At 51.7% G+C, this 14968-nt stretch overlaps 1 protein-coding gene across 2 annotated transcripts in view; it reads right to left on the bottom strand.

Moving 5' to 3' along the window:
- The window catches only part of LOC140426796 (shootin-1-like), a 230059-nt gene that overhangs the window by 21985 nt on the left and 193106 nt on the right, over positions 1 to 14968 (bottom strand). The window contains exons 13-14 of one of the 2 annotated variants that reach the window (XM_072511978.1): positions 14008 to 14025; positions 3829 to 3888 (exon numbers count right to left, since the gene is read on the bottom strand). In XM_072511978.1, coding sequence (XP_072368079.1) covers positions 3829 to 3888; positions 14008 to 14025 — 78 coding nt within the window. The remainder of the gene's footprint in view (positions 1 to 3828; positions 3889 to 14007; positions 14026 to 14968) is intronic. The other variant, XM_072511979.1, reaches the window with a different exon arrangement.

Below are 14968 nucleotides of genomic sequence, written 5' to 3' on the forward strand. Positions count from 1 at the left end.
GCATAACTGGCGTCACCCGCGCATGCGCGGGTTGGCATGCGTGGTTGCCGTCCTCTCCGAGTCCGCCCCGCAAGAAAATGTCTGATGGATCTTGCGGGGCTGCAGAAGAAAGGAGGTCCTCCTTCAGAGAGGCTGGCCCGACGATCAGTGGGCACCGATCGCGGGCCAGGCCCCATTTGAGGCCCCCCCCGGTGCAGGATCCCCCCTCGCCCCCCCGCAGGCCGCCTCCCCCCCAGCGTTCCCGCGCTGTTCCCGCCAGCAGCGACCGGGTGTGGACGGCGCCGGGGGGAACCCGCCGTTTTGGGCAGCGGCTCGGCCCATCCGGGCCGGAGAATCGCGATGGTACCGGTGAATCGCCATTTTGACTGTCTCGGGCGATTCACTGGACCGCGGCGCGCAAAACGCAATTGTGCCGATCGGGCTGCTTCCGTGAATCGCGTGAGGGCGTCGGACCGGCGTCGCGGGAAAATTTGGCGACCCAGGCGATTCTCCCAACCGGCGCGGGAGCGGAGAATCGCGCCCCCTGTATTCAGGGGCTGAGTGGAGAGAGAAAATAAGCCAGTAGCAGTCTTCCTTCACTCTAATGCTAAATCTCAAGGAATTTCCCGCTTCTTAAAAACGTCTGCTGAAAAATAGAAAGGGAAATTGACAAATGTCAAACACAAAGCGATGCCCGCATATTTCACTTAAACAGCCTTGTTGTGTGGCCTGACAAAAACTGTTAAGAGACAGGGTGAGTTATAGTAAGGGGAATTTTTATATGACAGTAATAATAGAATACACAGTTTCCAATCAAAGATTATTTTATAGAAAGGGAGTGTTATAATGTCCCATTGATAGGGGTTTTTTGTTTAGTGGACATTGGCAATAGAGAGGGTGTTTTATTTGGTTTGGCTATTGCGGTAGTCATAAATGTCACTGGGTATTTCCCTCAGGTTCTCCTGCTCAATCACTGTAACTTTGGGAGAGAATCTGCACAAACCACGGCCAACACCGTGAATGGGTTTCAGATAATCTTCTACAATCAGTACAGCAGCTGAGTGAGAAGAACATTCTGAGCATGTCTGTTTTAGCAAAAAGTGCCATTATTAGTATCAAAGTTTGAGGCTGAATGAGAACTATTTGTAACCATGGTAACCTCTCTGACATTGACCTGGGTTTCTCATGGCCTATCTTCTCTATTGTAACCTGCACAGATCCTATTGGGTAGGGACAATTCGTTACCTCATGGATCTTGGGGAATATGAGCTCTCCCGATAAGCAGGCAGGGCAATAATTAGCCTTTTCTGTTGTATAAATAGAGCCGGCAAGTTAGGTACCAGCTAGAGAGAAGACCAGTAGCGAACTATTGGTGCTGTGTGAATATTTGTGTAAATAAAGTTAAGTTTTGTTTGACTCACAAACTCGTGTTGGACTCTTCGTGGCCCTCACAAAACTCTCCATCAACAAGAGCACCATCTCTGAGACATTGCCTGTCGCTGCTCTCAGCTCTTCTGCTGCTGAAACCGTCACTTGGCATTTGTAACTTCTGGACTCGAATATTCCAAAGCTCATCGGGCAGCTTCCCACCTCCGTAAACCTGTGCTCACCCAAAATGTTTAACTCGCACCAAAATCCCATTCACCCATCATCCCCGTGGTTGCTGACCTACATCGGTTCCTGGCCTGGCAACGATTTTAATAACCTCATCCTTGTTTACAAATCCCTCCATGGCCTGGCCCCTTCACGATCTCGGTAACCTCCTGTAGTCCTACAACCAGGGGTTGGTTAAACGGCTGGCTTGTAATGCAGAACAATGCCAGCAACGCGGGTTCAATTCCTGTACTGGCCTCCCCGAACAGGCGCCGGAATGTGGCGACTAGGGGCTTTTCACAGTAACTTCATTGAAGTCTACTTGTGACAATAAGCTATTATTATTAACCCTCCCGGATCTCTGTCCTCCTCCAATTCTGGCCTACCACGGGTCCACCATTGGCGGTCGTGCACTTGGCTGCTCTGGTCCTAAGCTCTAGAATTTAATTCCTAAACCTCCACACTTTTTTATTTCTCTTTCCTCCTGTAAAATGCTCCTTAAAATCAACCGCTTTCTTGTGTTCAAACTTCTGCCTCTGCAGCTCAGTGTAAAATTTTGTTCGACAATGCGCCTGTGATGTGGCCTGCGATATGTTTTACTGCTTTAAAGGCATTAAATAAAATGGAAGTTGCTGCTGCTCGAGTCAGTGAAGTGTTGTATCAGAAGTGACGGCGTAGGGGAATTGTGAAAAGCCTTTCTGCGTAGTTTCCAAACTATGAGGTACCAGAGGCAATGTGGGCTATTTCATATTCCGTTTATGTTGACAACAGCTTCCATTGGAAGTGATGCTTTAATCTGTTTCGTTTCCATTTCTATCTATGTGGTGCATTGGGCTGCAACAGACAACGGCACATGCACGAGTCTCCTGCATGCACACTTGCTCCAAAGTTGCGAGTGTGGCTTTAACGGAACTATGAATGTGTGATTCTCAGTCAGCTTAAAAAAAAGCCCAGACTACTTTAACCAGTTTGGCTGTGCACTCCCCCCACTGGCGGAGGGTGGCATTCACAGCTAACAATGCACTACTGGCCTTCACAGGTAGGCTGTGATCACAGCCTGTTGACTTCAGCACCAGTGGTCGGCAGGGTTTTAGCACTCATAAATCAAAGACTACTTGGAATGGGGTATCAGAGAAAGAACAAATATGCTTCCGTGTGACATTTTGTCACATCTCTCAGAAGCCATTCCAAAATCCTTGACACCAAGTTACTTTGAAGCACAGTTCATGCCCTTTGTGGTAGATGATTCTTGGGTAGGGTGTGTGGACAGTCTGGATCATATTAACATCAAAAAGGAGGAGGTAGATAAGTCTCCTGGGCCGGATGGGGTTTACCCCAGAATACTGAGGGAAGCAAGGGAGGAAATTACTGGGGCCTTGACTGACATCTTTGTATCCTCATTGGTTACAGGTGAAATCCCAGAGGACTGGAGAATAGCAAATGTGGTACCACTGTTTAAGAAAAATAGCAGGGATAATCATCGTGGAAACTATAGACTTGAGTGAGGTTTATAAGATAATCAGGGGAATAGATAGAGTAGACAGTCAGATACTTTTTCCCTGGGTAGAACAAACCATTACAAGGGGACATAAATTTAAGGTGAATGGTGGAAGATGTAGGGGGGATGTCAGAGGTAGGTTCTTTACCCAGAGAGTAGTGGGGGCATGGAATGCATTGCCTGTGGAAGTAGTTGAGTCGGAAACATTAGGGACCTTCAAGTGGCTATTGGATAGGTACATGGATTACGGTAGAATGTTGGGGTGTAGATTAATTTGTTCTTAATCTAGGACAAACGTTCGGCACAACACCGTGGGCCGAAGGGCCTGTTCTGTGCTGTATTTTCTATGTTCTATGTTATGTGGGTAAACACAGCAATACTTATTCTTTACAGCAAGGTCTGACAAAAAGCAGTGAGGTGAATAACTTGCGCAAATGAGTAAGTTAAATTGATTATGACTGGAAAAACATCCCAGTCTTTTCTTACTTTACAGGGCTTCTTCAGTAGCAAGATTACCATCTTAGGAAGCCAAGTATATTAATCATAGCAATGCAGTTACTGGAGGCTCAGAGAAGACCGCTCGATGTGAGGGAGCGGGTAGCGACTCTCTTTGTTGCCATGGGTCTTTTAATGTCCACTTGATATATGCGGACAAGAGTAATCCACTCTGACCATCAATGTAAGTGTTGTTTTACCTTTACTGCTGGTGCCTAAAATTGTGGCTGTTAAGAGAGGGTTAAATTTGTTCTCTAAATTACCAGGATCCCCTTCAGCTCGTCCATGGCACTCTCCTGTGCTTTCTCGTCCACTGGTGGCGGCTGTCAGAGTAAAAACAAACAGAGAGCAGGTATGAATGATGGCATCCGCAGCAAACTGCTTCCCCTCAGCTGCAGAGCACATGGCGTCCTGCTCCAAACATCCCTGGGGCAGGTTAGCATTTTGCTCTTACCAACTGCAGCTGCCTCCCATCTGCCAACTCAGTTTAAATAAGCAAAATATGCCTTCTCCTTCCATCTGTAAATATCTGAGTTTTAATCAGACAGTCCTGTTCTTGGTTAACATTGTCCACAATTGAATCAGAATCCAGGGGAGGAAGGGGGAAAATGTGCAAGTTGGTTCTCACGCTGTTCTATGGTACATGGGTCACCTCAAAGAGCTTTGATGAGAAGAGCGGCCTCCATTTTAGCCAGTATGCAAACTCTTTATTTTTCTCTCCCCCGCCAACCCTTAACTCCAGAGCATCTATCCGCAGTGTTATAACCCCACATGAAATCAGTTTTTTAAAAAAAAATGTAATTTACCATTGCTGGCTGGTCAACTCCATCATTTCATCTTATAAACCCAGTAGGAGAATTTTAACCCCCAAAAACAGATTTTCAGAAATTGTGATCCCAAAACCAACCTGTCCACTTCAGCTTTAGTGCAGGCAGGAGTGGAGACAGGTGGTCAACATGGTCTAAGGAGGGGGAGGGAGGGGTTAGATTATCGTAGGTTAGGGGGGGGAAGTAATGGCAAGGCCTGCGGGAGCGGGAGGTGGAATTTGCACTATGTTTATATTTTTCTCGTTATGTATATTGTTGATTTTGTTGCTGTTGAAATGCCAAAGAAATACCTCAATAAAATGTTTATTAAAAAAATACATGGTCTAAGGACGCAGGTCCCTCATTTCCAATGTTTTAAAGAGGCTGTGCGCCTAAATATGTTTCCTCTGTTCCAGCTTGAACACTGGCTGGCCGCAGAAAACCCAGAAGCTAAAGAGAGGTGAGGACTGCTGCATGGAAGAAATACTGTTCAAACACTGCTTGTGGACCAGGAGAGGCAGGAGTGCTCTACCCTGGTTGCCACCCTGCTAACCACTCATTGAGCAGAGGAATCCCTGCATAGCCCCTGCCCTGGTGATCAGCGCACCCCAAACTCTCTGACCTCCCTCTCCCGCATTCCATATTGCAGCCTCGTGCTGCAGAACTGCCTGTCCAACAGCCAGTCACGTTGATGTTGAATTTGTGCTGCAATAGAATACATACTTTAAGTTGGGAATAAATCACAACTGTCCCCCCAATTGAGGAAGGATTCGTAGTGAATCTTGTACAAACCAGTTCACTCTGGGCGCCTGCAAAGAATTGAGAGAGTCTGTGGGCGTGATTTTCCGGAAAGGTTTCTAAGCGTGGTAGTGATCAGGAATTGCCGTGAGCTTCCTGGCACAAGCGAGGAAGGTTATTCAACGGTAATTGGTCCACTCAACAAGGTCTCACAGGCTTCTCGCCACAAATAAAGGTTCACCAGCCGATTCACCGTGACCGCAATCGCCCCCACCCCCACCTCCCGCTAACAAGGTCGAGCAGCACATGAGCTGCACTTGTTCAGCCAACCCCAGCTAGCTCGCAATAATGGCGCCGAGGAGACCAGTCCAAGATTCGGGGACACTGACCTGGGGAGGCTCCTAGATGCAGTGGAGGCCAGGATGGATGTCTCGTTCCCCCGAGGGTCTCGGAGGGTGAGCCATAGGACAGCCAGAGCTGCCTGGGATGATGTGGCGGCAGCTGTGAGCGCCGGGACTGTAACCAGGCGGACTGGCCTCCAATGCCGATAAAAGCTCAACAACCTACACCGGGCAGCACGAGTGAGAAGGCACCAACCCCTCCACCCTCCCAAGGGCGCATCCACACCCCAGCTCTCCATGTGACCCCCAACCCTCCATCCACCCCCCTCCCCCTTAAACCCCCTCAACCCTCCCTTCACACCCTCCCCTTCCCACCACTGTGAACCACACGTGTGGCTAATGATGCCCCCTCTGTGTCTCCTCAGGAAAAACTCTTCCATAATAGTCGGCAGAGGATCCAGACTGGCGGAGGGTGCCCGACTTAAGAACCCTCACCTCCTTCGAGGAGCGGGCCCTGGAGGTGACTGAGGTGGCCGAGGACAGATCAGTCACCAATTCGGAGGCTGGCGGATGCTGCAGAGGTGAGGAACCACCGGGCTCTACCTGGAGGACCTGTCAAACATGAGTTGTTATTGCCTTACTGACTGACCTATCCCTCCCACTGATCACATGTCCACTCTCCTGCAGGTCCTCCAGCCGACGGCGCCGGCTAATTCCGGGCGGCCCCCTCTCCTGCCTCCCAGGAGGCCGCCTCGGAGGAGAGCACCGAGGATGCAACCATTATAGTTGTGGCAGAGCTGTCATCCCCACCCTCCATCAGTGCAGATACACGCACCTCGGTGGGACATGTTAGTGGACATGCTTTGGGGGTACAATCTGGTGAGCACCACACTGCTGCTGATAAACATCAGGTAGAGGCTGGAACCCCCAGACTAGACAGCAGTCGGAAGGCTGCTGGATCCCAGGACCCAGCTGGGTCCCAGCCTGATGCTGTGCCATTGGTATAGAGTTACCCAGAGCTGTTGGAGATGATAGGGAGCAGCTGGGACATTCAGAGGGGAATGTCAGCATCACTCCAGCAAACCCATAGCCACTTGGAGGTATCCCAGAGGCTACAGGTGCAGGAGATGGTGCCGGCTATGAGTGGCACTTAAACCAACACTGCTAAGGTGGCGACGGCATTGGAGAGCCTGGTGTACAACGTCAGCATCATTAGTGAAAGTGTCCAAGGTGTGGCACAGTCGGTGACGGCCATGGCTGAGGGTCTTGGCAGAATGTCTGCCTCACTGGGGGATGTCACCTAGTACCAGGCTGACCTTGATGAGTTTCTGCAGGACATGTCTAACTCTCAGATGGGCATGGCCGAGGTGCTGTGGAGCTTGTCCCAGTCGCAGGTGGGCATTGACGATGCACTGCAGGTTATGTCCCAGTCACTAAGGAGCATCGCCGAGGGCGTTGACACGATGGTGCAGACCATGGGGAACAGCCAGGGCTGGCAGAACCAGATGATGCAGGGGCAGCGGGGGCTCGAACCAGCTGCCCCTCCGTCCCAAGGTGAACCCCAGGGCCCTATGGGCACCGAGTGGGAGGAGGGGATGCAGAGTTGCAACCCAGATCCGTCCCATGGAGTGACGACGGTGGCCACCAGCTCCCACCCCCCGGACGCTGCGTCACCTTTTTGGACACAAAGGGCAATTTAACATTGCCAATCCACCTAACCTCCACATCTTTGGACTGTGGGAGGAAACCGGAGCACCCGGAGGAAACCCACGCAGACACGAGGAAAACGTGCAGACTCCGCACAGATAGCGACCCAAGCCAGGAATCGAACCTGGGACCCTGGAGCCGTGAAGCAACTGTGCTAACCACTTTGCTACGTGCTGCACGTTGAGGATCACTGAGTGCAGGGGGAGGGTGCTGTGTAGGTGGAGGCTGGGGATGGCGCTATCGGGAGAGTGAGGACTTGTATTACACATTAAACACCCTTGTGCACAACCAGTATGATGGCTCTGTCACTTTCTTCTGCAATGCGGATGTTGGGCCGACATCCAAATCCTTGGCCCATCTCTCCAGGCATCTCCGCCTCCCCATGACACCTACCCATCCTCTAGCCGTGAGCATATCGCTAGAGCTGTGTCCCACCCCTGGGTGTTCGGATGGTAGCTGTTGCATGTGTGGTGTTGCGTCCCGCAGTGTTCAGGCTCTGTGTTCAGGCATCAAGGTGTGATTGGGATGCTAGGAAAAGACTCTCACATTGCTCACCCACCCATGACAATCCACTTGGGTTGTGCTCACTTAACCATGACTGCCAATTCCCTATTAGCAAAAGCCTTCAGCCGTATGGCCAGAAGCCTCGGTAGCCCTGGGGTTATGGGTGGTTGGTGGGGCAGACGGGCAGGGGCAAGGGTTGCCCCAGGAATGAGTACACATGATCCAGAGGTATGATGGTGCCGTTAGCGGTGGCCCCGCGGTTGCCTCCCTCCCCCACCCTCTTTTGGTAACCCACACCTGCGGAGGGTCCCCGCCTCCAGCCGAGGGTCCCCCATACCCACCGAGAACAAGGGTGGCAATCCTAGCACCCCCCGGGCTCTTTGTCTGTGAGCAAACATCACTACTCACCTCCTCAGCTCCCCACAGAAGCCCTTCCACCAGGTTCATGTTTTTCAGAAGGAGTACTAATCGCCTCCAGCGTGAGCACTTGCTGGGGAGGTCGCTGAATGTCTGGAGGCCTTTGGATAAGGGTTGGGCTCCCGTTAATTGTATGGAAATGGGGTTTAAGTGATGAGAACTCGATTTTGCCTACAGGAGCGGGCAGGTTGCATCGCCAACTGTTTGGCGCCTGGCGCGGTTCTCGATTTTGGCCTTTCCCGGCCTCGTTTCGTTTGAGCGAGAGTGTAACGAGGCCTGAGAATCGTGCCCTGTGACCTCAGTGTACTGGAAATAAAACTGTTTTAAGGTACGGTCTAGCTTCAGACTCATTCTTCCTCAATATACAATTATTGGAATTAATAAACCAGCCTCTCAATTTGCCTGGCTGACTGCTGGGATGCAGAGTCCAAAAATGGTAATTGGGTCTTGTATTAAATTCAGCAGGGCCTGAGTGAAATCAGCAGGGCCTGAGTGAAATCTAGCAGGGCCTGAGTGAAATCAGCAGGGCCTGAGTGAAATCAGCAGGGCCTGAGTGAAATCTAGCAGGGACTGAGTGAAATCTATCAGGGACTGAGTGAAATCTATCAGGGACTGAGTGAAATCCAGCAGGGCCTGAGTGATATCCAGCAGGGCCTGAGTGATATCCAGCAGGGCCTGAGTGATATCCAGCAGGGACTGAGTGAAATCCAGCAGGGACTGAGTGAAATCCAGCAGGGCCTGAGTGAAATTCAGCAGGGCCTGAGTGAATTCCAGCAGGGCCTGAGTGAAATCCAGCAGGGATTGAGTGAAATCCAGCAGGGCCTGAGTGAAATCCAGCAGGGCCTGAGTTTTGTGGCCTAAGATGTCCCCCGACCTCCCTCAACAGCCCCCCCCCTCCCCCCCACCCATTAAGGAAGAATTACATTTGCTGCTGCAGCTCTCAGAAACATCTGAAAGAGCTTCAAATATGGCAAATGACTTTGAAATACAGTAACTGTTGTTTGGGAACACCCTCACTAGTGTTTCTGCCACTAATCCAGAGATGTTACTAACCCAATAAACCTGGATTCATGATTCAGGGGCGGATTCTCTCAGCCCAGGACCGGGCCGGAGAATCCCCGCGACCGACACGAATCGCACCACGCCGCCACGACGCCGGCACGCCATTGGCGGCGGCGTGGTTGGCGCGGCGCCGGGCCGCTTTATGAGGCCGGCCCGCCGATTCTCGGCCCAGGGTGGGCTGAGCGGCTGTCGTAAAAATGCCGAGTCCCGCCGGCGCCATCCACACCTGCTCTCAGCCAGCGGGAACCCGGCGTGGAAGGGTCGGGACGGCCTGTAAGGGGGGGGGAAGGAGTGGGGGGGAGACCGACCCCAGGGGGAGCCTCCGATGTGGCCTGGCCCACGGTCGGGGTCCACCAATTGATGGGGCCGGCCTCTTTGGCTGGCAGCCTCCTTTCTTCCGCGCCGGCCCCTGTAGTCCCGTGCCATGTTGCGTCAGGGCCGGCGCATTAAAGGAAGCCACTGCGCATGTGCGCGTTGGCGCCGGTGCCACTGCGCATGCGCGGATCCCGCGGCGCCCGGTTCGCGCCGGGATCAGCAGCTGGAGCGGCGTGAACCGCTTCAGTGCTGATCGGGACCCCTGACAGTGACCCCTGTAGGGGCCAGAATTGCTGATCCTGAGGCCGTGTCGACGGCGTCAACACTTAGCCTCAGGTTCACAGAATCCCGCCCCAGATCTGTGAGTTCAAATCCCACTACCGGGCATCTGAGGAATTTAAATTTAGTTAAATGCACCGGAAATAAAAGGTTCCTCTCAGTAATGTCAGTAATGAAACTAAGGGATTGTTAGTTCTCATTCACTAATGTCCTTTAGGGGAGGAATCTGCGATCCTTCCCTGGTGTGGCCTACATGTGACTCAAGACCTCCAGATTCTTAACTGCCCTCTGAAATGGCCGAGGAAACTAGTGGGTGGTTTAGGCATGGACAATAAACATTGTGTCTTGCCAGAAACACTCACAGCCCGTGAATTAAATAATTCTCACCATCAGGTTTACGGAATTTTTACTTGGAAAAGGTTGCTGAATATTAACTTTTTTTAACAAACAGTCAGGTACTGATCCAGCAACAGGGAACGATTGGTCAGATGTATCACGTACTCAAAGATGCAGTGCTCACTAATTTTAGATATTCACGACTATGGTCTCTTCTGACCAATCTGGTCCTAATTTTTTTAATACATATATTGGAGCTCGCATAACCATAGAAACAATAGCAAAGCAAGAGCGACATCAAGGTTTCATTCCCTCAATTGATTCACATTAAGGGCAGACCATCCTTAAGGCAGCAGCCTAGCCTGCCAAGCAGCTCGACTGCCACCACTGCGCCTGGAGGTTGTCTAGGCAGCTGAGCCCAAGCTGGTCTGGCACAAGTGATTATCTCCTCAGGGTATCTGCGTAGTTGGAGTTCACAGCCCTCTCTCACCAAGTCACAGGAGATCATGCCTCAAATGTTAGCACAATATTTCTCCCAGCTCCCTGACTCTCTTATCAAAGGATTAGGGTTTGGATGCAAATTAGATAATTTATTCTCCCCCCGAGGATTTTGAAGATGGCAACTTGTCACCCGAATTAAGGGAGAGAATCGGCATCACATAATGTTGGATACTAAGGCACACTTTCAATTTAAAATTATTCATACTAATAAGTAATTAATTTTAAAACTGATGTCAATAGGCTCCCCCAATGGGACAGACGGTAAGGGCACTGAGCTAAATAGAGCAGAGTGGCCAAAGATTGATGCAATTCCTCTGGGTTCATTGTGGCTGGCAAGGGGGCTGAATCAGCCAGAGCTCCCATACCTGCTGGGAAAAGACACCCTTGGATGTGAGATGAGTGCAGCACTTGTATTGAGCTGTTATTCCCCGTATATGTTTGAATTACCCACTGCCACTCTGTAGCCTAGACTCAAAACAAGAAGAATGACCCCTTGAATGAATAGAAGAGGGCGGGGAAGCACGGTGGCACAGTGGTTAGCACTACTGTCTCACGGCGCCGAGATCCCAGGTTCGATCCCGGCTCCGGGTCACTGTCCGTGTGGAGTTTGCACATTTTCCCCGTGTTTGCGTGGGTTTCGCCCCCACAACCCAAAGGATGTACAGGCTAGGTGAATTGGCCAAGCTAAATTGCCGCTTAATTGGAAAAAATGAATTGGGTGCTCTAAATGTATATTAAAAAAAGATTAGGGGCATCATTCTCCGACCCCCCGCTGGGTCGGAGAATCGCCGGGGGCTGGCGTGAATCCCGCTCCCGCCGGTTGCTGAAGTCTCCGGCACCGGAGATTCGGCGGGGGCGGGAATCGCGCCGCGCCGGTTGGCGGCCCCCCCCACTCGATTCTCCGGCCCAGATGGGCCGAAGTCCCGCCGATAAATTGCCTGTCCCGCCGGCGTGGATTAAACCAACTTTTGAACGGCGGGACAAGGTGGCGTGGGCGGGCTCCGGGGTCCTGGGGGGGGGGGCAGAAGAGACTCCCTCCACTGCGCATGTGTGGGAAACTGTCAGCGGCCGCTGACGCTCCCGCGCATGCGCCGCCCTGGGATGTCATTTCCGCGCCAGCTGACGGGGCAACAAAGGCCGTTTCCGCCAGCTGGCGGGGCGGAAATTCGTCCGGCGCCGGCCTAGCCCCTCAATGTTGGGGCTCGGCCCCCAAAGATGCGGAGCATTCCGCACCTTTGGGGCGGCACGATGCCCGTCTGATTGGTGCCGTTTTGGGTGCCAGTCGGCGGACATCGCGCTGTTTCGGGAGAATCTCGCCCTAGAAGAGGGCAGTCAGTGCCGTGGAATTATACACCAAGGATTACCATCTTAATAATAATAATAGTAATAATGTTTTTTATTGTCACAAGTAGGCTTACAACACCGAAATGAAGTTACTGTGAAAAGCCCCTAGGCGCCACATTCCGGCGCCTGTTCAGGATTCTCAGCTGGTGTGGGAATTGAACCCGCGCTGCTGGCCTTGTTCTGCATCACAAACCAGCTGTCTAGCCCACTGAGCTAAACCAGCGCAGAGCTGGGGGTGAACGGGGAAAAGAAAGGGAAAAATATCCTTTTGGAACAGAGCAATCAGAAATCACAGGAGTGCAGAATCAATGCAAGTGGCATCAGTGCTATTCCACTCCTGAGGTACGGATGGACCACAAACTGTCTTCTCATGTCTCAGATAACAGGAGAGGAGACATTTCAATGACAGCAGGCAAAGTCTGGGCTAGTAATTCATTCCTTGAGTGATTGATGTTCAAACAATTTCTGGTATGCTTCAATGTGTTATTTATAATGTAAATTTTATATTAAAAAAACACCTCACAAGCGTCCCCCCCTTAGAGTCAGAGCATTTTACAGCACAAAAAGAAGCCCTTCGGCCCATCGTGTTAGTGTCAGCCATTAAGCACCTATCTATTATAATCCCATTTTCCAGCTCTTGGTCCGTAGCCTTCTATGCTGTGGGGCGGGATTCTCCCGCAACTGGCCGGTCGGTCCGACGCCGGCGCCAAGAGCGGCGCGAACCACTCTGGCGTCGGGCCGACCGAGTTGCGGAATCCTCCGCACTTCTGGGGGCTAGGCCGGTGGCAGAGGGGTTGGTGCTGTGCCAACCGGCGCCGAAGGGCCGGCGCGAGTTGGCGCATGCGCAGAACCGCCGGCGTGGTTGCCGCGCATCTGAAGACTGGCCGGCGTGTTCCCGTGCTTGCGCAGGGGGGGTTCTTCTCCACATCGGCCATGGCGGAGCCCTACAGTGGCCGGCGCAGAAGGAAAGAGTGCCCCCACGGCACAGGCCCGCCTGCATAACGGTGGGCCCCGGCCACCGTGGGGCCACCCCCCCCCCCCCCCCCCCCCCCCCCGCCCCGGGGCCGGTTCCCCCCCGAGGACTCACCTAGCCGGCCTACAAGCCAGGTCCCGCCGTGTGGGACCAGGTCCAATCCACGCCAGCAGGACTGGCCAGGAAATGATGGCCGCTCGGCCCATCGGGGCCCGGAGAATTGCCGGGGGGTGGGGGCGCTGCCAACGGCCCCAGACCAGCGCAGCGTAAACCGCCGCCGGAGAATACAGAAGCCGGCGGCATGGGGGGGGATTCGTGCCGTTCCCCGGGGATTCTCCGACCCGGCGGGGAGTCGGAGAATCCCGCCCGTGGTATTTCAAGTGCTCACCAAACGCTTCTTAAATGCTGTGATGCTTCCTACTTCTACCACCTTTTCCACCCTATTTTGTACACCTCAATCCCCGCTCAGCCTCCTCTGCTCGAAGGCAAACAACCCAGCCTAACCAGCCTCTCTTCATAGCTGAAAATATTCCAGCCCAGGCAACATCTCCTCTGCATCCTTTCCAGTGCAATCACATCCTTCCTATAGTATGGCAACCAGAATTGCACACAGTACTCTAGCTGTGGCCTAATGAGTGTTTTACACAGCTCCATCGTAACCCCTCTACCTGATGACCTGACTCACCTGATGAAAGAGCTGCGTTCTGAAAGCTAGTGATTCCAAATAAACCTGTTGGACTATTACCTGGTACTCTAAGACTTCCTACTGTGCCCACCCAGTCCAACGCCGGCATCTCCACTTTATATTCTCTGGTTTGGCTAATAAAGGCAAGTCTCGGTTATGCCTTTTAAAGCACCATATCTACCTTTTCTTCTGCCTTCAGGGACCTATGGACATGCATCTCAAGGTCCCTCTGGTCCTTTGTGCTTCCAGCGTCCCACTGTTCATTGCCCTGTAAGTTCTCCCAAAACGCATCACCTCACACTAAGCGAAAAAGGATACCAAACAATCCCTTTAAATGTGACTTCTATTGTACACCTTTAAGAGGAGCTTCCAAAACATGCGCGGGTGACGGTGAGGAGTAGCGGGGGGTCAGAGAAGAAGAGGAGAAGTCCTACCTTGTTACTAACTTTCCTCTTCAGAATGGAAACCACCGAGCAGCCAGCAAGGAAGGCAAGGAGAGAAAGAGACTATAAGTGCAATGCCTCATAAAATATCATCTACAGTGACACACTGTCCAGGAGTCAAATTTGAAAACCAACCATATTAATATTTAAAGAAAGATCATAAAAATTAAATACAAGGGCAGCACGGTGGCGCAGTGGGTTAGCGCTGCTGCCTCACGGCGCCGAGGTCCCAGGTTCGATCCCGGCTCTGAGTCACTGTCCGTGTGGAGTTTGCGCATTCTCCCCGTGTTTGCATGGGTTTCGCCCCCACAACCCAAAGATGTGCAGGGTAGGTGGATTGGCCACACTAAATTGCTCCTTAATTGGAAAAATGAATTGGGTACTATAAATTTATTTTTAAAAATACAGATGAATTAAGTACAGGGTTATTCAGCCCACCAAACCCATTATTCCATAGAAACCTTTGGTAACGTCCATTGAGGTATCCAGCTGCCTCTTGTATGACTTGAGTCTTTACCTCCAATGTCATTCCCAGAAACTCCACAAAGACATTTCCTGACATTAACCTTGCCTTATTTTAACCAGTTTTGTATCTGTCTTCACCTGTACTGTAGTCATGGTTTAACTTGGCAACAGTGCTTAGAGTCAACCGTTAGAATCCCAGGTGATATCTGATACACACCCATGAGGTTGTCTCTTTGAAAGAGTCCAAGGTTTGCTAACCTGTCCTTGTTTGCTGATGCTTTGTTGGCTTCCCAGCAGAATCCAAGCTGGTAGGGTCAGAAAACTGTCTGGGGAGTCATTCCACCAGCTCCTGATACACATTAGAATTTGTGACTATACTGACAGGCGAATGTAGAATGTGCCCTCCCTTATATGGGTGGGTGTAAGCTAATGTGATGCAAATAGCAAGAGTATGTTACACAATGTATTTCCCATCACTTGCACCAAA

The sequence above is a fragment of the Scyliorhinus torazame genome, chromosome 7, assembly GCF_047496885.1.
Source record: "Scyliorhinus torazame isolate Kashiwa2021f chromosome 7, sScyTor2.1, whole genome shotgun sequence".
In the NCBI taxonomy this organism is placed as follows: Eukaryota; Metazoa; Chordata; class Chondrichthyes; order Carcharhiniformes; family Scyliorhinidae; genus Scyliorhinus; species Scyliorhinus torazame.